This window comes from Equus przewalskii, chromosome 6, assembly GCF_037783145.1.
Source record: "Equus przewalskii isolate Varuska chromosome 6, EquPr2, whole genome shotgun sequence".
NCBI lineage: Eukaryota > Metazoa > Chordata > Mammalia > Perissodactyla > Equidae > Equus > Equus przewalskii.
In genome coordinates this window covers 67,756,649-67,778,357 of record NC_091836.1, presented here as the reverse complement: position 1 = coordinate 67,778,357, position 21,709 = coordinate 67,756,649, and the positions used below count along the sequence as shown (strand labels likewise).

General features: G+C 60.0%; 1 protein-coding gene across 1 annotated transcript; it reads right to left on the bottom strand.

Moving 5' to 3' along the window:
* Window positions 1-465: 465 nt before the first annotated feature.
* LRRC32 (leucine rich repeat containing 32) lies at window positions 466-14,048 on the bottom strand. Its single transcript, XM_070624022.1, has 3 exons — window positions 13,891-14,048; window positions 9,329-9,419; window positions 466-4,525 (listed from the first exon to the last, which is right to left on the bottom strand). The coding sequence occupies exons 2-3, from the start codon at window positions 9,413-9,415 to the stop codon at window positions 2,621-2,623; spliced, it is 1,992 nt and encodes a 663-aa protein (XP_070480123.1). The 5' UTR covers window positions 9,416-9,419; window positions 13,891-14,048; the 3' UTR covers window positions 466-2,620.
* Window positions 14,049-21,709: the final 7,661 nt, after the last annotated feature.

The following is a 21,709-nucleotide window of genomic DNA, read 5'->3' as shown; positions in this document are numbered from 1 at the left end:
GGGCGTCTACTACTTCTGCGATGGGCAAGACTCAAGACTCGAGCACAGCTGAAGCCTGAGAGAAAGAAGTGAGCAGAGAGTGGAGGGAGCGAATGAGAGGAGGGGAGAGGACCCTGAGCAAGGGAGGGAGGGACGGCACTGCCTCTGAGATGGGGCAGAGGGGCGAGCTCAGAGAAAGGGGAGCAGAGGGAGCCGCAGAGGAAGGAAAGCCACCATGTTCTCCGTGGGGGGGGAGGGGGGGGAGAGTGGGGTTTGTTGAATGTGACAGGACAGTGGTCCCGCAGGGGATGTGAGCAGGGCTGAGGCCCCAAGGTCCATGTGGTGATGACTCGGAGCCTCAGTCTCCCCCCACAACAGTCCTCGGCCTATCTCCCCAGGGGTAGCATGAGGATTCCAAGACAGTAAGGGAAGCAGAGGACGGCAGGGTTCACGCCGGTGCAATGAAGCAAGGAGCAGGCTGGCAGGTGAGCTGTTTCTCCAAAATCATTTTTTAATACATTCACGTGGGTTATACAAAAGGCTGGTGCCGAGGCCGGGCTGTGGCCTGGCTCCTGGGAGGTGACAGCAGCATTGTGTAGTGTTTGCAAAGATCAGGCGGGAAGGGGCCTGCACCTGGCCCTCCAGGCCCGAGGAAAAGCATCCGTGTGTGGTGAGCACCTGTGGGCGTGACCCCAGCGGGACCCGGGACCCGACGCCCCCGGCTGCCCCCGACGCCGCCTGGGCCCTGGGCTGGGCCAGGACACCAGGTTCCAGCCCCGGCTCGGCCATTGACTCCCTGAGTCCTCAACCCCCTCTGGGCCTCAGTTTTCTCATCTGTAAAATGGGGCAGAGAGAGGGGCATTTTCATCATCTCCTTTATGAGCACTGTCGTGAGCCAGACCGCGGGCCCAGCCCAGGCAAGAGGGGCAGACAGTCACACAGGGTCCGGCCTGATCCCAGGGCTTCCCTTCTTCCCGGACAGCCCATGATTCCACGGGAATGACCGATAGAGGGTGATACCTGGATGGGTTTTTCTACCCATTTTTCTTGGGAAAAAAAAAATGTCTGCACGATGAGGACCAGGAAGAGAATGTGGAGTCAGTGTTCTCTTGGGATGTGAGAGCTGAGAGAAGGAAACCACTCAGGTCCAACCCCCAGTGCCACCACATGCCCCTCAATGAGGTCTGAAGCCACTTTTTTCACAGGCTCTGCCACTGACTTGTGCAGCTCTGAGCAACTCCCATTCTCTTCCTCAGCCTCAGTTTCCCTGTCTGTGCAATGGGGAGGTTGGACCCAGTGGTCTCAAACTCCAGGTCACGCTCTATGAAGGGAGAGGGGATGAGGGAATGCAAGAGCAAGAAGAGAAAAAAGGGGGCCCACAGCAGTCTGCAAAGGAGGGAACAAGGGAAACTGAGGCAGAGAAGGAGCAGAGGGCCCGTGGCTGCCTGTCTTCTCTCTGCCTGCCTGGGAGAGAGGAGGGAGAGGAGTGGGTGGGTATGTGCAACACAGGATGCTCCCAGGCCCTGTTCTGGCCATGTGGGACCACTTCCGGTCCACCTAAGAGCCTGCAGCTGCCACAGTGACAGAGCTCAGGCCGTGGAGGCAGGAGGAGATGAGTCTGAATCTCACTTATGGCGTTTCTTAGCTGCAGGACCCTGGAGGGAGACTTCAAGCCTCCTTTATAAAACGGGATAAAATACCAACCTCAGAGCCTTGTCATAAAGAGGCAGACGCAGGCTTGGGTTTGCTACAGCTGCCAAGCCTGGGGCAAAACAGAACCAGATCCCAAAGATTCTAACTCCTAGCTCAGCGGCCAGGGTGGGGCTGGGATGGAGCAGGGGCCCCGGGCAGGGCGTCGGGGACTTGGGCAGTATTCGGGCCAGTGTGTGCCGCACGGGAGTGCCAGCCAGGGAAGGAGCCCCAGAGCAGGAAACGGAATGGTCAGGCCTGGGCCGGAGCCCAGCACGACAGCGTTTCCCCAGGCCCTGCTGGAGCCGCCGCGGCCCGCCAAACAGCGCTGGGTCCAAGACGGACTCATGTGGCTCCAGCTCTCTTCCGGTCACAAGCTCTTCATGTTCCAGAGAAGCTGAAAGTCATTATCAGAAGATGTGACAAACAGTCTGCTTGGAAACGTCTCAGACCAAGGCTCTTGGTCTCGCCCCTTGGTTACCCTGGCCTGGCCGGGGGCAGGACCGTCCACACGCAGCCAGCGGGGCTGCAGGGCTCCCACACCGTGTGGTCACTGCATGGCTCTGCGACCACCTCCCCTCCCAGACCGGGAGATGCCTGAGGACAGAGATGCGTCTCGTTCACCAGCGTCCCTGGGAGCCCAGAGCAGGGTGTGGCACACAAGAGATGCTGGTGAATGTCTGTTGATCTGATGGGTCAGCTTTATTCTCTGACAGTCCTGGAACTGCTCAAGTTCCGGCCTCCACAGCTGGGCCACACGTGTGGCCTGGAAAGTGAGTCACTTACCAACGCCGCCGGACAAGGGAAAGGAGCCCAGGGCTGGGATTCAGACACCAGGGTTCTCGGACCCTGGCTCACTGGGTGACCTTGGGTCAGTCCCCACCCTTCTTGGGCTCCCCCCACTGACCCGGAAGGGTCTCTGGGCTGAGCTGTTCTGCAGCCCCCGCTTCCTCTAGGCTTTGAACTGTTGGTTGAACTTCTGCCGGCGGACGCAGCAACAGGTGGCCAGGGTGGTGAGGAGGATGGCAGCGACCAGCGTGAAGGTGAGGATGATTATGAGGTTGACGGTCTTGAGTCCCCCCTTCTCACAGTCCTCAGGACGTACGTGGCTCAGGGACACCTCCTCCTGGGAGCCGAAGCGGCAGATCAGGTCCTGGGTGGCGTCCACGTCCACACGGCCCTGGTGCAGCTGGGAGGCCAGCCAGCCATTGCCACAGCAGCTGAGCGGATTCCCCTGCAGGTAGAGGCGCCGAAGGCTGGTCTCCAGGCCGCCCATGGCGCTGCCCGGCAGGAGGCTGAAGCTGTTATTCCTCAGGTCCAGCACCTCCAGCGACACAGCCTGCGTCCAGGCTGGCAGGCGGCTCAGGCGGTTCTCGGCGAGATTGAGCCGCTTCAGGCAGCTGAAGCAGGGCAGATCCACCTGCAGGACGGCCAGCCCATTGCCCTGCAGGGCCAGGACCTCCAAGGAGGCCTCCAGGCCTGCCAAGGCCCCTATGGCCACATCCAGCCCAGGGTTGGCAGAGAGGTCCAGCTCGGTGAGTGGTGTGTGGAGGAAGGCACCTGCCCTCAGCATCTCCATCTCATTGTCCACCAGGTTCAGGATGCGGAGGGAGGAGATGCCAGAGAAGGCCACACAGCCTGGGGGTCCAGGCTCCCCGGGGCCCCCACAGGGGCTGACTCGGTTCCCCTGCAGGTTGAGCCTCTGCAGGCTGACCAGGCCGGCAAAGGTATATGGGGGCAGGTCCCGCAGGGCATTGTCCTGTAGGAGCAGCGTCCGCAGGGACCCCAGGGCTCTGGCACCCAGCTCCAGCATCTCCAGCGCATTGTGGCTGACGTCCAGGAGCACGAGGCAGGGCAGGGAGCCCGCCCGCTGGGCCTCAAAGGCCCGCAAGCAGTTTCGGCTGAGGTTCAGGAAGCGCAGGGAGGTGAGGTGCTCAAGAAAGCCCTGGGGAATGAGCTCGATCTCATTGTAGCTCAAATCCAGATTCAAGAGCTGGGAGAGTGGGTGGGCGCTGGCATTCCGGCTGGGGTTCAAGAGGGGCAGAGCTGACCAACCCTCGGAAGGCGCGTGGAGGCCCTCGCCGCCCGGGGGCGGCCCCGCGGGGAGCCGGATGAGGTTGTTGGACACGTTCAGGAAGGTGAGTCTTGGGAGCGCGGCCAGGTCAGGGAAGTGGAGCAGCTTGTTCTCCCGCAGGTCGAGCCAGGTGAGCTGGTACTCGGCCCGGGGCTCCGGAGCCGTCTGAAAGGCCTCGATGCTGTTGCAGCTGAGGTCCAGCACCCGCAGCTGCTGGAGGCTGAAGTCGGAGATGCAGGTGAGGGAGTTCCTGGAGAGATTGAGGTGGGCCAGGCGGGGCAGGGCGTCGAAAGCGCCGTCCTCGATGTCCATGAGCACGTTGCTGTGCAGGTCGAGCCGCTCCAGTGCTGGCGTGCCCCCGAAGGTGTGGCGGGCGAGGCGTGTCAGGCTGTTCTCCGCCAGCGAGAGGGAGCGCAGGGCGGGCGCCTCCCCCAGCAGCCGCTCCACCAGGCCGCTGTACAGGCTGTTCCCGGACAAGTCCAGGGACAACACGTGCGGCAGGGGGCCCAGACCACCAGTGCTCAGCGCGGTGCCCACCGCCAGGCGGTTGTGGGCCAGGTTGATGTGCTCCAGGTGGGGGAGGGCCTGGAAGACCCCTGGCTGGAGGAAGCTGATCTCATTGGTGCTCAGGTCCAGGTGACGAATGGCGGTGTAAAAGCCCAGGGGTGACGCCAGGATGCTCCGCAGCTGGTTTCCAGATAGGTTGAGGGCCTCGATGTCCCGCGGGAGCCCCGAGGGGACCTGGAGCAGACTAAGGCCCTGGCACAAGACCTCCTTGTCCACCTGGGGAGGGGGAGGGCAGGAAGAGCAGTGGGCATTAGTGGGTGCAGCAGGAGGTGGAACCAGACATGCTCCTCTAGGAAGGATGACCTGAGGCCCCATCAGGCTTGGCTAGGCTTCTCCGCTGGCCTCCCAGGATGCTGGCCGTTCCTCCATCCCAGCCTAAGCACCCCATGTCTGGATGACCCCATCCGGCCCCCTGTCTCTGGCACCACAGACAGTGCTGGCATCAGGGAGGGAATCAAGGAAGGTTTGATGGGTAGACAGGCAGAGAGATGACAGACAGATAGAAGGACAAATGAACTAACAAAAAACCATGTCCTGGGGCCGGCCCCGCGGCCGAGTGGTTAAGTTTGTGCTCTCCACTTTGGCAGCCCAGGGTTTCGGATCCTGGGCGTGGACATGGCACTGCTCATCAGGCCATGCTGAGGTGGCGTCCCACATGCCATAACTAGAGGGGCCCACAACTAAAAATATACAACTGTGTATCGGGGCACTTTGGGGAGAAGAAGGAAAAATAAAATCTTTAAAAAAAACTAAAACAACAAAAAACCCTGTACTGATTATTATCCCATTTTACAGGAAACTGAGCCACATATCATCTAGGGTGATCCAAAGCCAGTGAGCAGCAGGGCCAAGCCGGGACCCAGGCCTCCGGGTCCCACATCCTGGGTTCCCTCTATGGGCCCAGAGAGTGAAAGCTACCCAGCTGGGGTTAGCATGTTTCCAAAAGGGAAAAATGCAGTTTGCACTCCTGTCATCAGTTTTTATCTTGACTCCCCCCAGATCTCATTCAAGCCTTCATCCCGTGGGGCAGAGGCCCGGTCCCTGAGCCTACCTTCCTCCCTCACCCTCCCCAGGTTTGACCTCCTTTCTGCTGCTGCTCCCCACCCCCACCCCTGTCAGAGGCTTCGCTTCCCATGGCCGGGTCCACATCAGCCCCAGTGGTGGGGTAGGGGGCAGGGGAAAAGACCGCCGGGGGCCCAACCCACATCTTTGATGACATGACTATGATTTTGCTGCGTGAGACCCATCAGGTCACATTACCACTCTGGTTTCTCATCTAGAAACTCATACTTCTCTAGCACCCACTCCACATTTTATATTTTTATTTAGCATTTTCAGACCCATGGTCTCATCGGATCTTCACAATAGACTGCCCATCAAATATGATCACCCCGATTTAAGAAACCTGAGCTCAGAGAGGGTAAGGGAGGCTCCAGGATCACCCAGCCGGGAAGGAGCAGAGCTGGGGTTTGAACCCAGGTCTTTAAATAACCAAAGGCCCCACTTTTGTCCTTCCACCACATGTGCCTTCTGGAGCCAGAATTCTTTCTATGCAAATGCAGTATCCCTCCCATCTTTTCCAGGAACCCCAGCCTTTCCCAGCAAAGGGTCTGAATTCCACAACCACCCAGCTCAGGCCCACTCCTGCCCTGGCCTCTGTCTCCATTGACCCCTTCTGACCCATCCACCAGCCAGATGCCTGGCAGCTGCTCAAAAACTCTACTCTGACGGTGCTGCCCTCTGCTTAGATCCCTCCAGAGCAAAGGCTAGGACCCTCAGCATCGTTCAAGGCTATTTGTGGTCCCTGCTGACCTGTTTCCTCTCCTTCCAACCCACTCAAGCCCAGCCCATGTGCAGTGACCACACCTGACCGCTGCCCATTGTGCCCTCCCACACCTACCTCTGGGCCTCCTCCTTGCTGCTCCCTGTGCTGGTTATACCCTTCCCAACTAGATCTGCATGGTGAACTCTGTGTGCTGAGCTCCAGGGCCTCCTCCACCAGGGAGACTTCCCTGACTGCCAGGCACGTCGGGGCCTCCTCTGGGCTCTCACAGCTCCTGTGCCTCCTCTCTCAGAGCTTTGGCCCCCTGAAATGTGACCTTCTATGTGGGGACCTGCTAGACAGTGAGCTCAGAGCAAAGAGGGACTGGTGTGATTGGTGTGGCTGCCTTGGACCTGGCCCACAGAAGGTGCTCAGGAAACCTTTTTTAATGAACGAAAGAGTCACAGACATCATCGGCTTAGTGAATGTCTGAGGGACGGACTCAATCACCTTTCTGAAAGGAAAGGAAACGGATGATGATCTTTATATCAAAGTCAAAGACCGTTAGAGCCAAAAGAGTCCGACCTCCCATTTCCCAGATGGGGAGACCGAGCCTGAAGGTGGCAGTGACCTTGCGAGGTCACAATGAGTCCGTGGCAGAGCTGGGAGGGCAGGAATACCAGCCCGGGTGTTCCCTGCCTGGCCCAGCTCTCGGCTTCCTCCAGGTGAGGAGGGGGGAGGCACGAGCCGCCCTCCACCCGCCTGTGCCTGACTCCTGCTCTGAGCAGCACAGCGACTGGCCCTCCTCGAGGACACCCCGGCAGTCGGGCGCCCAGGTGAACTGGAAACCTACCCGGGCCGCCCCGGCAGTCCTGCCCGGCTCCTCGCCCCTCCTCCCTCACGGCCTCTCTGCCAGCTGGGGCCACGAGCAGAGCCTCCTCATCCCCATCCTCAGCTCAGAGACCATCCGGATTAAAGCAGAAGCCGCAAAAGGAACACGAACACACTGACCGCCACGAGTGGGAGCGCCAGCTCTGCGCCAGGCTCATGTGAGGGCGCAGGCCCCTCCCTCATGTAATCCTCCTCCGCATTACTCACCTCACTGTACCCCTAAGGAAACTGAGGCTCAGGGGGTGGGCTGCCCTAAATCAGGGGGTCAGAGGCTCAAAACCACCACTGTGGGTTCCTCTTCCTTCTGGTGTCAGCTGAGTTCTGACCACGAGGCCCTCGGCCGGGCGAGCACCAGGCTGATCCCTTGGGCAGTTACTGAGTGTTTGCAGGGGGCGGGGGCACATTACCCCACGTGCAAGCCCACACCTCGTCTCATCTCTGGATACTCAAAGGCTCCCTAGGGCAGCAGTCCCTGAGAGTGGAGCCGGGACACAAAGCTGGCCAAGCCCAGAGCCTAAGACAGGCTTTCCGCTCAGGCGCCCAGGTTCGCCGTCACAGAGGCCCAGGGGCTGCTGGCAGGCAGGGCTGCACTGGGCTGCCCAGCTCTCCAGTCCAGGCCAGAAGGAGCTGGAAGGCCAGTGCAGCCCGTGGCACTCCGTTTCTAGGCCGCCCATGGCTCCCTGAGCTCCCAGTCCCCAGCATGACTGACGTGTGTGGGGAGGGGTTTTGGGGGAACCAGCCCTTAGCCAAGTTCAGAGCTTCTTCTGACGCCCCCCTACCCACTGTCTCTGGGATGCCGAGATGCCACTGCCCAGCTATTTTTTCATTTTTTTTCTTTAGGAGGGAAGACGACTTGCCACCCACCCCATTTTGCCACCTGCACATAGAAGGGACCCAGAGCAGGAAGAGTGACCCGGCAGTGGACAGCACCAACTCAGGGAGCTGGGTTCAAATCCTGGCTCTGTTACCTCCTATCTGTAGGGCCCTGGTGGGTCGCATCCCTTCTCTCAGCCCCAGGTTCCTCAGCTGAAAAGAGGAATTCTAGGCAGGACAAAATGAGAGAAAGCCCTTAGCAGGGTGCAGGCAGCTCGCAGGCCCTCAGCACGTGGCAACTTCTTTCTACTGTTTTGAAATCATCATAACTCCTTCCACAGTAGTTCGGAAAGTGCTCTCCCACCCATTAGCTCGTCCTCCCCAAATCCAGAGCCCATCTGGTTTCCCCCGCCTGTTGGCCGGCCCAGGCCCTTCTCTTCTCTGAGCCTGCGTCCCCAGGTACAATGGGGGGCTGCATATGGTGACATCTGAGGCCTTCTCTGCCCGTTATTCTGGGTTCTGGAAATCTCGGAAGGGCTCCGAGGAGCAAGAAGCAAGGTGGCAACAGCAAGACCCTGCAAACCCCAGGAAAGGCCCGGCCCTGGCTGCCAGCACATCCAGCTTCCAGAAGCAGCTGCCCATCCTGGGTCAGAAGCTTCCAGTCCCAGCCCCAAATGGGGCTGCCAGAGGGCCTGTCCCTTCCCCAGCCCAAGCTCCAGCCTTGACCTCAGTGACTGCCCACCTTATACGTGGACCTAGAAGGTCCCTTTTCCCTATACCCCATGGGGTCATAGTAACTTCAGGGCCAGTCCCCCGGTTCAGGGCAGGAAAAAGGAACAAAGTGAGTCAGACCTGGTCCCCTGGCCTCAAGCAGTTCTTGGTCTGGCAGGTGACACAGGCTTAGACCTATCTACCAACCACCCCATGTGTTTGAGACAGAGGGAGCTTAGGGCTGTGGGAACCCAGAAAAGGGAGCAAACACAACCAGGTCAGGCTGGGAGCAGTCAGGGGAGGCTTCCTGGAGGAGGCAGCATTTGACCTGGGCAGTAATGAGAGACAGGCATCTGAGCAGGGATATGGCAGACAGGCCCATGTCAAGGAGCCCAGATAGGGAAGAGGATTTGTCCCCAGGAAGGACCCAGTACAGAAGAGGCCCTCCCAGCTGGCCCACCCCAAATTCCCCACACATATACATATTCTGCATCACTCAGCTGGGCCCTCGGCCCTGTGGGGGCAGCTTGGGGGAACAGGCTCCAATATTGGCCCTGCTGGTCCTGGTTGGATGACCTTGGGTCAGTTACTTAACCTCTCCAAACCTCAGCTTCCAGCTATCTAAAGTGGGAATCATGGTACTCAGCTGGCAGAATTCACAGTAAATAAGGTATTTAAACATCCTAGCGGGTGCTCATTAAATGCAAGGCTTGGCAGAACTGAGTGCATTCTCTTCCTCTCCTGCCTCTTCTAACTCTGGCGGCTGGGGCGGGAGCGGTGGTACACCCTAGGCTGGGCGGCTGGGGTGCAGGCGCGTGCCCCTGCCTGGGCAGGCTTCTTACCATCTTGCAGGACACCTGGTCTCGGTGTTGGGAGGCAGCCAGGCTCAGGGTCAGCACGGCCAGGAGCAGCAGGATCTGGTGGCTCATGGCTCTGCAGAGGGCAGGAGGAAAGCGGAACACAGTAGGACCACAGGCTCCTTCCCATGGCCAGCCTGTCTGACCCACCCTCGGGACCCCCCGACCACAGCGGCAGCTGGGGCAGAGGTGCCGAGAATGGGGCACCTCGTGAAGGGGCTGGGAAGTGGGGCTGCAGCCCATCATGAAGGGCCTGCGCGGCCAGGCCGAGGAGCCGGGCCGTTGCCCTGGGCAAGAGTTTTTAAGCGGCGGTGACATGGTCAGATTTGGGTTTCAAAAGCCCCTATCGGGTGGAAGACGGCCTGGAGAGGGTGAGCAGGAGGCAGAGCGACCCTGAGGGCCGCCTGGGCCAAGTGCAAGGCTGGGGTGGGGTGAGGTGCGGGGCTGGGCCTCTGACTCCACTTCTACCCAGGCCACAAGCAGGTCCCCCATCCTCGCTCCTCAGGCCCCAAACGGAATTCCTCGACCCCCCACCCCAGGACGTTTATTTTGCCCTTTTCTTTTGATTTTCTGATTCTGGAGTCCCTGCCATTGTTTGAAGGCTGGGCCCGGAGCCTTGACAGGAAGCCCCACCAGGAGGCCTGCCCTGCCCCGGCACTGTGGCCGTGGACTTCCCCAGGAGCAGGCTGCCAGGCCCTCTACTTTCACTGAAGCCACCGCCAGTGCGGGGACGCTCAGGCCTGCTGGGCCAGCCCTTCTCTCTATGAGCAGCCGGGGTGGCACTGAGGGTGAGCACAGAGGTCCTCAGCAGGGTCGGATCCCAGCGCTGCAAAGGGCTCCCTCACTGAGGACCTGGGCCACGTGCTAGGAACACACAGATCAATCCACCAATTTCATTCATTCACACCTTTACTGAATGCCCCCTCCTGTCTGGCTCTGTGCTGGGCACTGGGGATGCAAATAAATGCACAGAAGTTACATACAAAGCGTTAACAAGGAGGGACACGTAAAACCCTCCAAGAGCACTGGACTCAGAGTCACCCATACCTGATCACTCCCTCTGTCTCCTCCACTGACCTGCTGTGTGACCTTGTACAAGTCACTTCACCTCTCTGAGCCTCACTTTCCTCTTCTGAGGTTAATGCCAACCTCGCCAAGTTTTGTTAGAGATCAAATGAGATATATTCTATGAAAGTGCCCCTTACAGAGCCTTATTATGCACCAGGGACTCTTCTCGACACTTTCCATGTATTAACTCATTTAATCCTCATGACAGTTCAATGACTTGACTGAACTAAGCCAATGGTTCCATGACTACCATTCCCATTTTGCAGACACAGAAAGAGAGACTCAGAGAGATTAAGCAACACGCCCAAGGTCACACAGCTAACAAGTGGCAGGCCCAGGAAGTCAGGCCCCTGGGTCTGTGCCCTTAACCTCTACACTGTAAGGTCTCCCACAGGTGCTCGATCAATGAGCACTGAATTGTGACGTGAAGGATGCTTTAGAAGAAGAGGTATTTATAGGGCCTCTGAGGGCTGGGTCTTTCCTGCTGGAACCCACTAGCGTCCTTGCGATGAGTTTGCAATGAAGGTGGCTGCTCTGAGGTCCTTTCTTGCTCAAACAGGCCAGAGCCACAGCCCTGTCTTTTCCAGGGTGTCCCCTCAGGGCCATGGGCCCCCCGCCCCCGCTGCTGCTCTCCTCTCACCTACATTACAGGTCGGGCTTTCACAGGAAATTTTGTTCTGCTGCTTAAAAAGCAGAACATCCCCCTCCTTGTGAAAGCCAGCGTACTCAGAAGTGAGTGGAAACCCCTCAGCGGGGCCTCCGAGGCCCTCAGGGAGCCGCCCCGCCCGCCCGCCAGCTCTTCTCTCCAGCTTCGTTTCTCATTGTCCCCTCCCCACTCTGGGTTCTGGGAGCCTCCTATTTCCTCCAGGGCTCTGAGCACCTTTTCACTGCCCCACACCTTTACTTCCTCCTCTCTCTTGTGCAAAATACCTCCTCAGCCTTTGGGGCTCAGCTTAAGGCACCTCCTCCAAGAAGCCTTCTCTGGTTCCCCAAATCTGGGCTGTGTATGGCCTCTCCTCCAGGTTCCCACAGCCCCCTCGCGCAGCACTGAGTGTTCCGTGGTTTGTCTCCTGACCCCTCTCCTAGGGGACGTGCCTCTAGGGCACAGCTGGCTCGCTCTCCTCTGGGACCCGGCTCCACCATGTGTAGGCCAGGCCGGAGGAGGAGGCGCTGAGAACTGACACGAGGAGTCTCGGGGACATGGTGACACCGGCGAGAGCAGCTCTTCACCTTGACTCTCCCTTCACCAGGCTGCCCCACTCCTTCCCTCAACAGGGGTTCTGAATGCTCGACCCTTCCCGCTGTCCCTCGCAGAGCTGCCAGGGCCACGTCCACTGGAGTACCTCCAATAAGACCTAAGCGCCACCCCACTGCTCTGCTCCGTCCACCCTTCGCCCTTCGCTAGCCCAGTTCCAGCTTCCCCGACCTTCCTCCAGCACAGCCGTGCCTTCCTGCCTCGGGGCCTCTGCCCGTGCTGCTCCCGCCAACCGGAACGCTCTTCCCCACTTCCCCATGTGGGTGATGGTTTCCCTCACATGGATCACTCCTTTATCATCTACTTCTTACTGTGAGAGCCGGGGTCTAAGTGGTGCTCACTGAAGGGACAGCGAAGCCAGGGATGGAAGCCGGCCCGCAGTGGGCTGTGTGGTGATTGCGGGGTGAGGCCACGGAAGGACCAGATCCCTTCTGAACCTGAGGGAACTGCCGCCAAAGGGGCTCTCACGTCCCCCTCCTCTGCCTGCCACATGCCACCCTACCCCCAAGGTGAGCATCTGCGCATCCAGCAGGGACGGCCCCTGCAGCCCGGGGAACTCTGCCCTGGCATCCAACAGGAAGGGGCCCTCAGTTGTGGGCACCCTTCAGCAGCGCCCAAGACACCGTATGCAGCATTGGAGGGCTGCTGGCTCTCGAGACCGAGGGGAGAGAGGACAGGGCTCTGAGGCCCAGGCCCACGTGCAGACTCTAATGCTCAGCAGCCCTGCTCTCTGCGCCAAGTCTGGTGCGTCTGGGTCCCATCTTAGGGCAAGCAGCCCGGTTCCTGTCCTGCCCCTGGCTGCCCCCAACCACTGTGATGATCAAGCTGAGGACGGCTGTGAAGCTGCCCCCGGCAGGTACTGTCTTTCCCAGCTGGGACAATGACACGCAGGGCTGAGCAGCCCAGGCGAGGTGAGCTGAGGAGGGAGGCCCCAGGCCTGCAGATAAATGGCCTAGGCCAGAGGAGGCAGGAGGCATCGTGGACTCTGACTGGGAGGTGAGATGCCAAAGAATATCCATGTGTGTGTGCGTGTGTGTGTGTGTGTGTGTGTGTGAGAGAGAGAGAGGGAGAGAGAGAGAATTGGGGGTGGGGGGCAAGGCCTACCATCATAATAAGCCCATGCCTACTATTTAAGGATGTTAGACACTCTTCCACACATTTGACCTATAATCATCTCATTTAATTCTCACTGTTGTTCTTCCAGTGAAGTAGTCACTACAATTTCCATTTTACAGATGAGAAAACTGAGGCTCAGAAAGATGAAGTGACCAACCCAACAGTTACTCAGCTTCCAAGTGTTTGGGGATTTAGGCCACGTCTACACGACACAAAGGCTGTGTTTTCTCCAGCAGGTGCTGAGCTGCCCGCCCCTACAGAACTGTCCTCATTTTGCCCATGAGGCAAACGAGGCTCAGAGAAGTGACTTACCCAAAGTCACACGGTAGCAAATAGTGGAGTTGGGATCAGAATCCAGTCTGTGCGCCTCCAAAGCATATGTTCCCAGACCCCCGGCCAACCTCTCCCTCTCTAATCCCCTCCACGGGTCTCCCCACCCTCAACACACACCCCCAGGTAGACAGGCTCCCAGGGGCCGGCTCCGGGGTGCTCCTCTCGGCCCGGATCGCTGGTAGAGCAGGGTCCTGGGAGAGCCGCTGTGGCCGTTCCCACCAGCAGTGAATCACTCAGGGCAAGCCCCATTCTGGAGACATGTGCATCCCGCGGGGGAATTAGACCTTAACCCAAAGGAATGTGGCTGTGATGGCGGAATTTCAGACAGCTCAGGGTGGGGGTGGGGGTCCCCTCACATCTTATCATCCATGAAGAAGGCAGGCCTGGAGCCCTTTGGAGAAAGGTGGGTGTCCCCCCCGCCCAGACCCCGCAGATGAGCAGGCTATCTGGCGCCGTGGGTCAGGAAGCCCCACGCGCGGGGCCTGGGTCAAAGGGTGGTAGGAGACCTGGATTCCAATCCTGGTCTGGCCTTGACTAGCTGTGTGTCCCCAGCAAGTGCTGGCCTTTCTGCCCTTCTTTTCCCATCTGTCAAATGGGACCGCTGGCCTCGCCCATCGTGGGAAAGGTCTGCTGAGACGGGAGCCCGGGAGACCCCCGGGGCCGAGGGAGGGTCCACCCTGGCTCCGCGCATGCAGTGGGGGCGGCGTCCCGGCGTCCCGATGGACTGAGCCGTGCTCTGGGGGCGCGGGCCGCCGTCCCGGGGGGCGGCTCCTACCTGGCTCAGCGCGGCCGCCGCTCCTCTCCCGGGCAGCCCCGGCACATTTTGCGCAGCCCTGCCCCGCCCGGTCCCAGCCGCGCCGGCCCCGGGGTCCCGCGCGAGGAGGCGCCCGCCGCTCCGCTGCCCCACGGGAGCGACCCGCGAGGGGGCAGCCGGCCCCGATTTAAATACCCCTCCCGCCCACCCGCCCACCACGCCCCCCTCGGCCGGGCCGCGCGGTCCTAGCGCCGCCAGCGCGCCCGCGCGTGACTCGGTTTATCCGGAACCCGCGAGGCGGGGAAGCATCTTCTTGACGCTGGAGCCGCGGCTGAGAAGGGGCGGGCCGAAGGGGGCGGGATGAAAGGGCGGGGAGGGAGCGGGGTCGCTAAGGAGGCGCTGGGCGAGCGAGGCCGGCGGGCCGCCGCACGTGCAACTCATGGCCGCGCGGGGTCCGGAGCGGGGGTGGCTCCAGGAGCCGCAGGTCCGCAGAGGAAATCCGGACTGGCCCCGATTTCCCCGCTGCCGGCGCCGCTGCACTTGGGGAGGGCCAACAGGAGAGGTGACGGCGGGGGCTGAACGCGGAAGGAAATGACCCTTCACTGGCCCTGGGGCGGCCACGGAGGGGGTTCCCCACCCCGCAGCCATCCCTTCTGGCGAATCCAGGCAGGGCGCTTCCCCTCTCTGGATCGTGCTCCGCTGTCCAGACCTGTCCTCCTCCACTATCTCCCTGATCTTTAAGCAGCCTTGTGAAACAGCACCATCAAAGTCCCCAGTTTTCAGACGGAGAAACTGAGGCTAGGGATGAGTATAGTGAATATAATTAAAAAACAGTTGTCTGGGACCAGGAAGGTCCCCATTTATATTTGGGGAAACTGAGTCTCAGAAAGGTTAAGTGACATTTCCAAAGTGACACAGCCTATAAGAGGCGGAGATTTGAGCCCAATTTGTCCACACGGCTAAGTCCAGGCCATTCCACGCACTCTTTTCCGATCACCGTCTCGCTGGCATGGTTTTCAAGTGCTGTGCAAAAGTGGTGCTGTGGTGTCAGTGTCTTTTACATCAGAGGGTGAGGCACACCTTCCCAAAGCCACTCCCTCTTCTAGGGGCCTCGGCCCTAGCCAATCACAGGGACGCTGCCTGGCTGGTGTGGACCCAGGGATGAGGGTGCCTGGGGGAGGAGGGTCCCACTGTCCTCTGGGCCCTGGTTCCAGGGGTGGAGAAGAATTCTTCTTCCTCTGTGTTTCTCCTCCCTGATGGTCAGTGGCCCTGAGAGGGGCACAGGGTACCCCACGTTACAGATGGAAAGAGATCGCAGACTAAAGCTGTGCTTAGCAGCTGGGCTCCCTGCGTCCTAGATGGCTGCTGCCATTCCTCCCTCCCATCTCGCTCACTCTGGGGACAGCCTGGGCAGATGGGGACAGCCCAGAGAGGACAAGCTGTGATGGGGTGGCCCAGGGCTAACCTCGTCTCAGAAGAAGAGATCAGAGACAGCTTCCCTCTGGTGGGGCCTGAGCCGCAAGGTGGGCGGGGGCGGGGAAGGTGGCAGGACCTGGGCAGTGTGTCCACAGCTCCCCTTCCCTCCTAGCCACCGGAGCCCTCAGACCTGTGCTCATGGAGGTCCCAGCTGGTCATCCCAAGCCCTCTCTGGATCCTACTGCTCCATCTGGTCAGACAGAACCTCAGTTTCCCTGTCTGCTGGGGTTGGTGCCAGAACTAAGTATATGGGGCCCAGCCTGGGGCCTGCACCCGGTGGGTATGAGGTCATTCCTCACTGTATTTACCGCAGCCAGTGATGATATTTTTGCTGTGTACCCTGTGGGCTTCCTTTTCCAGATGCTTGTCCAAGGGGCCACATGTCCAGGAAGTGCTCGTGGCAGCCTGCAGGTGGGCAGAGCGTGGTTGAGTTGGACTCAGGCAGGTCCCAGGGGGCCTCTTTTGTCCCACCTGCTCCCCCTCCCCCAGCCCCAGGCCAGCTGGGCGCTGCCCCACCCCTCCCTGAGCCGCTGGGCAGCCGAGCAGAAGCCGCTGGCGGGGCGGGGGATCTTGGGGGCTGGGCGGGAGCAGCCCACCTCCCACACCCCTTCCAATGGCTGTGGTTTTGCTTAGTTAGTTCATGGGGTTCCACCTCACTCAGTGCCCGGATGGGGCTCCCCAAGAGTTGGAGACAGATGGGCAACCAAGCATGTCCCCCTCTGCAGAGGCCTCTCGGGACTGGGGGCTAAAAGCCGGGAACCCCACGTGCTCAGCGCCCCTCCTTCACCTCTTCACTTCTTCAGTGGTCATGTTGCTGTGTTACTTTTGGCAGCTTGCTTGATCTTTCTGACCTCAGTTTGCTGATCTGCAAAGTGAGACTAGTAAGAGCACCTGCATCTCGGCTTGTTGTGAAGATCAAACGCAACAGCGTGACTTGCATAAAGCACCGGCTCCCGGGGCGGCCCATGCTCCTTGCTCGGTAAACATGACTCCCTTCCCTGGTGGGCCTTATGGCTGGTGACGAAAAGAGCTCATGGAGCTCTCGGACCAGATGGGAGGCAGACGAGAACACAGGATGGCTGAGTCCGGAGTCCTTGAAGGCCAGGTCCGGGGGTCTGAGCTTGATCTGGAGGGGCAGGGAGGCTGGAGCTGAGTAGGGCTGGCTGGCCTGGCAGCCATGTGGAGGGCAGCTTATCAGTGAAAGCCGCCAAGCCCAGCTCTCCGTCCAAGGCTGCTTGGCTCCTGCTCGCGCATCTTCAGGAGCGGGGACTGCTCCTGGCCAGCCTGCAGTGGGCAGCTCAGGCTTCGCAGTGTTGGTGCTTCGCTGGAAATGCTTCCATTCCCCCTACATCTGTCGGGGAGCACAGGAGACACTCTTTTCCTGTGTCCTCAGGACTACCCTTCTGAGGTGAGAAAACCGCCTTAGGCACCAAGTCAGGCCCAAGGCTCCCTGCGAGGTTTTCGCCTCAGCCCCAAACCCAAGGGTTCCAAGTAGGAGCAGGTGACCCAGGAAGGCAAGGATGTACACATCCTGTGTGACTTTGGACAAGTCACTAAACGTCTCTGAGCCTTGCTGTCCTCATTGCACCCTGGATGACCCCCAATTTAGTTTCCATTGTTCTTTGCCAGTCCTTCCTCTCATGTGGCAAATCGGAGTAAAGAGTCACAGACAGCCTTCCAGGCGTCTTTATTCTCAATTACTGACTAGGAAACTGAGGCTCAGAGAGGTTAATTAACTGACCCAAGTCACACAGCTTTGGAGCCAGGAACTGAACCCAGCTCTCCAGACTCCCAGGCCAGATGTCAGCGCAAGGATGTGACTGTCCTCACTCCCTGCCCCTGCCCAGCGCCTCTGTGCGCCCCTGGGAGTCAGGGGGTTTCCTCATCAACACTTACTGGGGCCCTGGTTTCTGGGGCAGAGCCCTGGGTTCCCCAGTTCTTCTGCCCTCCCTCCCTTGCTCCCTAGGGTGACTGGACTCAGACCATACCAGCTATGGGTCACCTCCTGGAGGGCCAGCAGGAGAGGTGAGCAGGTGTTGCTGCGTGTCAGCTGAGGGGAGTTTGTGAGCCGAAAGCTGACACTGGGTACTTGGAAAACAGACGCTTCTAAGGGACAGGTGAAGCGTCCTTGCTCTGAGGACTGGCGGAAGTGTTAATGGAATGGTGAGGGCTTGCAGGGCCAGGCCTGGGCGTCCTGGCGCTGGACGATCTCCTCCTCCTCATCTGACGGGGGGGACTATCGTTGTCCCCCTTTTACAGAAGAGGGACTGAGGCTCAGAGGGGTTCTGTGACTTGCCCACGGTCACACTGCTAACAGCACAGGGCATAGCCGCCATTCCCATCAAGTCGTCAGACTGCAAGGTCCTTGTGCGTGGCTGGCGACTGGCTTGGCTGGTTTTCTGTTCTCAGTGGGGCACGAGTCACCCCTTCCTTGTGGCTGCTGGAGCAGCCAACTCAGGGCAGTAGGTGCTGGTGAGGCCCAGGGTGTCCCTCTGCCGCCACCCAGGAGGCTCCTGGCTCTGAGTCTGCTCAGTGAGAACCCGGCCTGAGGAGTCTGGAGGCTCCCGGGGGCCCCCAGGGAGAGGGGGGATGTCAGGTTAGAAAATTCGAGACCGGGTGCCGCACACAGGGCAGGATCAGAAGCGTCTCTACAGCTTGACTGTGCCGCGCCGCGGACCATGAAAACCACAGCTCTCTGCCACGCTCAGGCTGCTGGGAACCTGCGGGTTTGTCCCCTTGAGCCACCCCACTTTTTCTCTGTTTTAACCATTTGAAGGTTAACCCCTTCTCTCGATGATCCAGGGTGATCACTGTGGGCTTTGGTGACGGTCCCTGGTGCCATAGACTATAACCTCCTATTAACAACAACGGCAACCGAGCCAGGCCCCCGGTGTGGGACAGCAGCAGACACGAGCGTGCCCTTGAAGGCAGCACTAATGAGAGGGAGGCTGCCGCGGGATGGCCCCCGCCGCGGGGGATGGCGACCTTGGGCAAGTCATCCTCCCCTGGTAGTCTCGATTTCTCATCCGTAAAATGGGGACAGTCATTCTGCCAACTTCAAGGGGGTGTTGAGACGATGACACTGTGGAAAGCTGAGTGCAGTCGGGGCTGAGTCAGCGTGATTGTTGACAGCACCTCCTCACGTGAAAGTCGGGGACCGTGGTTGACTGAAGGGGGCTGTGGGCGGATGGAGCGCCCAGTGATGGGAGACGATGACTGGGAGGGGACTGAGTTGGAGGGACCTAGTTCTGTAGGCTCAGGGGACCCAGGGCAGAGCTGGCTCCTCAGGCAGGGCCCGGCTCCCGTGAGGCGAAGGGCTGTGGTCCAGATAGGGCATCCTCCAACGGTGGGCTACCCTGCCTCCCGGGGTTCCCGGAGGTCCCTTCCCAGCCCTCCCAAGCTGGGGCTCCTCGCTGTGCCGAGCTCCCCGCTGCCTGTGGGCTCCTGTCTTCCTCCGCGTGGTCAGAGCCCCCGGGCTGGCAGAGCTTCTGGAAACTGGCTCACGCGTACCCGGCGACCCACAGAGAAGGGTCGCCTCCCGAAGTTTCGGAGAATCCTGCTTGCCTTCTCTACTTCCACTCCAGGGGGGCCGGCAGATTCTCGGCCCCTGGAGCGTGGGGACGAGGTCGCAGGCGGGCTGAGCGTCTGAATCCCCCCACACCCGCCTCTTTCACTTGCCCCACGGGCCGTGCTCCGGGGTTCACGCAGCAAGCTGTGCCCCGTCCAGTTCCTCCCAGACTTCTTGTTAAAACAGATTGCCCGGCCGACCCCAGGGCCTGCTCTGAGGGGGGGCCCGGACTCCGCATCTGGAGCGATCTCCCAGGGGTGCTGAGGCTGCCAGTCCGCCGGCCCCGCTTTGAGAAGGGCCGCCCCTGTGCGGCCGTGGGGCTGGCGGGCTCTGGGTGAGGCTGCTCCGGGCCACCTTCACCCACGCGGAAGCGGGGATGGCAGCCGCCCTGCCCACTGAGGCGCAGAGCTGAGGGACTGAGGTGGACAGGTGACGGTCGACAGGACTGCGAATCTTCCTTAGCAGGAGCCAAACCCTGAGACCCGCGTGAGGCCTCGCGACCTTTCCGGTTGGGAAGGGGACCGGCTCGGGCAGGCGGCCTTCTAACGCAGCTTTCATGTTGTAACCCATTTCATCCTCCAACACCTGGTGAGGTAGATGTTATTAGTATTACTATTACTTTCTCCCCTTTACAGATGACACATGAGGAAACCCAGAGAGGTTAAGTAATTAACTCAAGCTTGCACAGCCAGCATGGATAAGTCCAGACAGTGGGGCTCCAGCGCCAACCCACTTAATGCTCTATTGTATTGTCAATTGAAGGAGAGTTAATTAGCCAAAAGTGCATATAATCTAAAACTCTTTAAATTTACCTCGACACCCCATGTGTAGAGCTGTATTTTCCCCCTTCTTGGGTAGGGTAAGAAGGGACCTGAGGAGGGCCGATCTGAGGAAGAGAGCAGCCCAGGTTTCAGGGAGGGCCCCACCTGGTTCCCATCCTCACTGCACGCCCACTGCTGTGTGACTTTGGGCTGGTGGCCTCACCTCTCTGAACCCATTCAGTCTCTGTAGAGTGGAGCAATGATGGACGACTAGGGCTGTTTGAAGAGTGAGCTCCTCTGTGTTAAGAGCCCCCCCCCCCCCCCACCGTGGAGCTCGCCCTGTCGATGGCCCTGCTTGTGACTCCTGGTGAGTTACTGTTTGCATTTTTTTGGCTGCAGCTCTATCTTCTTTACGCTGGTTTAGTTCAGGGAGGGAGGGAAGCAGTTTGCAAAGCTCCCCTGGGCTGTGCTCCGGGGATGTGCGGAGGGAACCTGTCTAAAACGTAGCTGGGCCTGTCCCTCGGGGCAGTGAGAGAGGGCGGCGTGTCCATTCTGCAGGGGACAGGTGGGGCCCCCAGAGGATGGCAAGGGGGCAGGGGCCTGAGTATACCCTCCTCTCACCGGGACAGGGTCCTCTTTAGTGCAGGCCACTGTGGCCCCACCTTGTCCTCCTCATGACCCCAGGGTCTTCTAGGGTACCTCAGGTGCTGGCCTGTCGGGAGAATCTGAGGCTTGAGGGGGGCAGTGACCAGCCCGAGGACACACAGCCAGGAGATGGCAAAGCAGGGACTGGAACTCTGCCTCTCTCTGCTGTGTTGGGCTGTTGGGACTCCCCCAGGAGATCCCCCCCACATGTGCTCCCCCCAAAACACAGCGCACCTGCACAGGCACACCTTCACATACAGCCCCAGAGACAACACAGGACGCACAGGGCCACAACTCAGGAAAACAGCAAGCACGCATCAGCCTCCCCCAGGAGCCTCCCCCAGGAACCTCCCCCAGGTGCACACTGTCCGCAAATGTTCACAGAGACCCCCTCAAAGTCACACACTCACCACCCACAGATACGTATGCCCTGCACAAATTCAACTCGTATACACACCACGCATGCAGCACACATCCCAAGTGTGAGCACGTGCGATGGGCACACAGTGTATATATATATATATATCTCCCATGCAAATGCCGTAGTCGCAAATATACCACCCACGTTGCCCACGGCCACACTTCACGTCCCATACAGACAGCAAAGACTCAGAACACCCAGGCTCCCAAACCTGCACACACGCACCGGACACGGTGAGCAGGTGAGCATGCTGTGTGTGTGTGGACATGCACACACGTGGACACACGTGCACACGCTCATGGGAGCAAGGCCGCGATCTCGAATTGCTCGTGGCTCTGATTTTCTCAGAAGCAGACCACACACGAGCCAGGTGGCTTCCACTAGGCTGCTTTCCTGGGGTGTGAAAGGGCGGAAGGGGCAAGGGCTCGGCTGGACAGACTGCCGTGGCCTCCCAGAATGCCGTCATTACTCCCAAGGGGATGCTGGGAGCTCCGGACCCCAGGAGCCTGGGCTGGGCTGGGGCTCCAGGATGCAGAGGGCTGGATCCTGTCTCCTGAGGAGTGGGTGCCCGGCCCCGGCCCCACAGCCAGCCCCTCTCTCCAGGCCTGGAAGCGTGGGCATCTAGATCACTGCTCCCAGCCTCTTCTAGGCTGTGTGACTTCTGCCAGCTTGCCCTCCCTCTCCCCTGTGCGCTGGGGGCAGGAGACCTGAGTTTGAGGCCTGAACCAGACCCCTATAACTGCAGGCGTCAGGGCCCGCCTGGCCTCCTGGGGGACGGGGCTGTGCTTCCCCCTGGCGGAGGCCTCCTCTTGGGAACCCCTCTGGGCATCCCCTCGCCCTGCAGGTTCTCCTTCAGTCAGCGTAGACACTCCCCTACTTCACAAACCCCTTCCGTGCCTCCCAGGTCCCCACCCGCGGGTGCCCAGCCCTCCGGTCTCCCCCCAGCCAGCCCTGTCAAGGCTGTTGGCT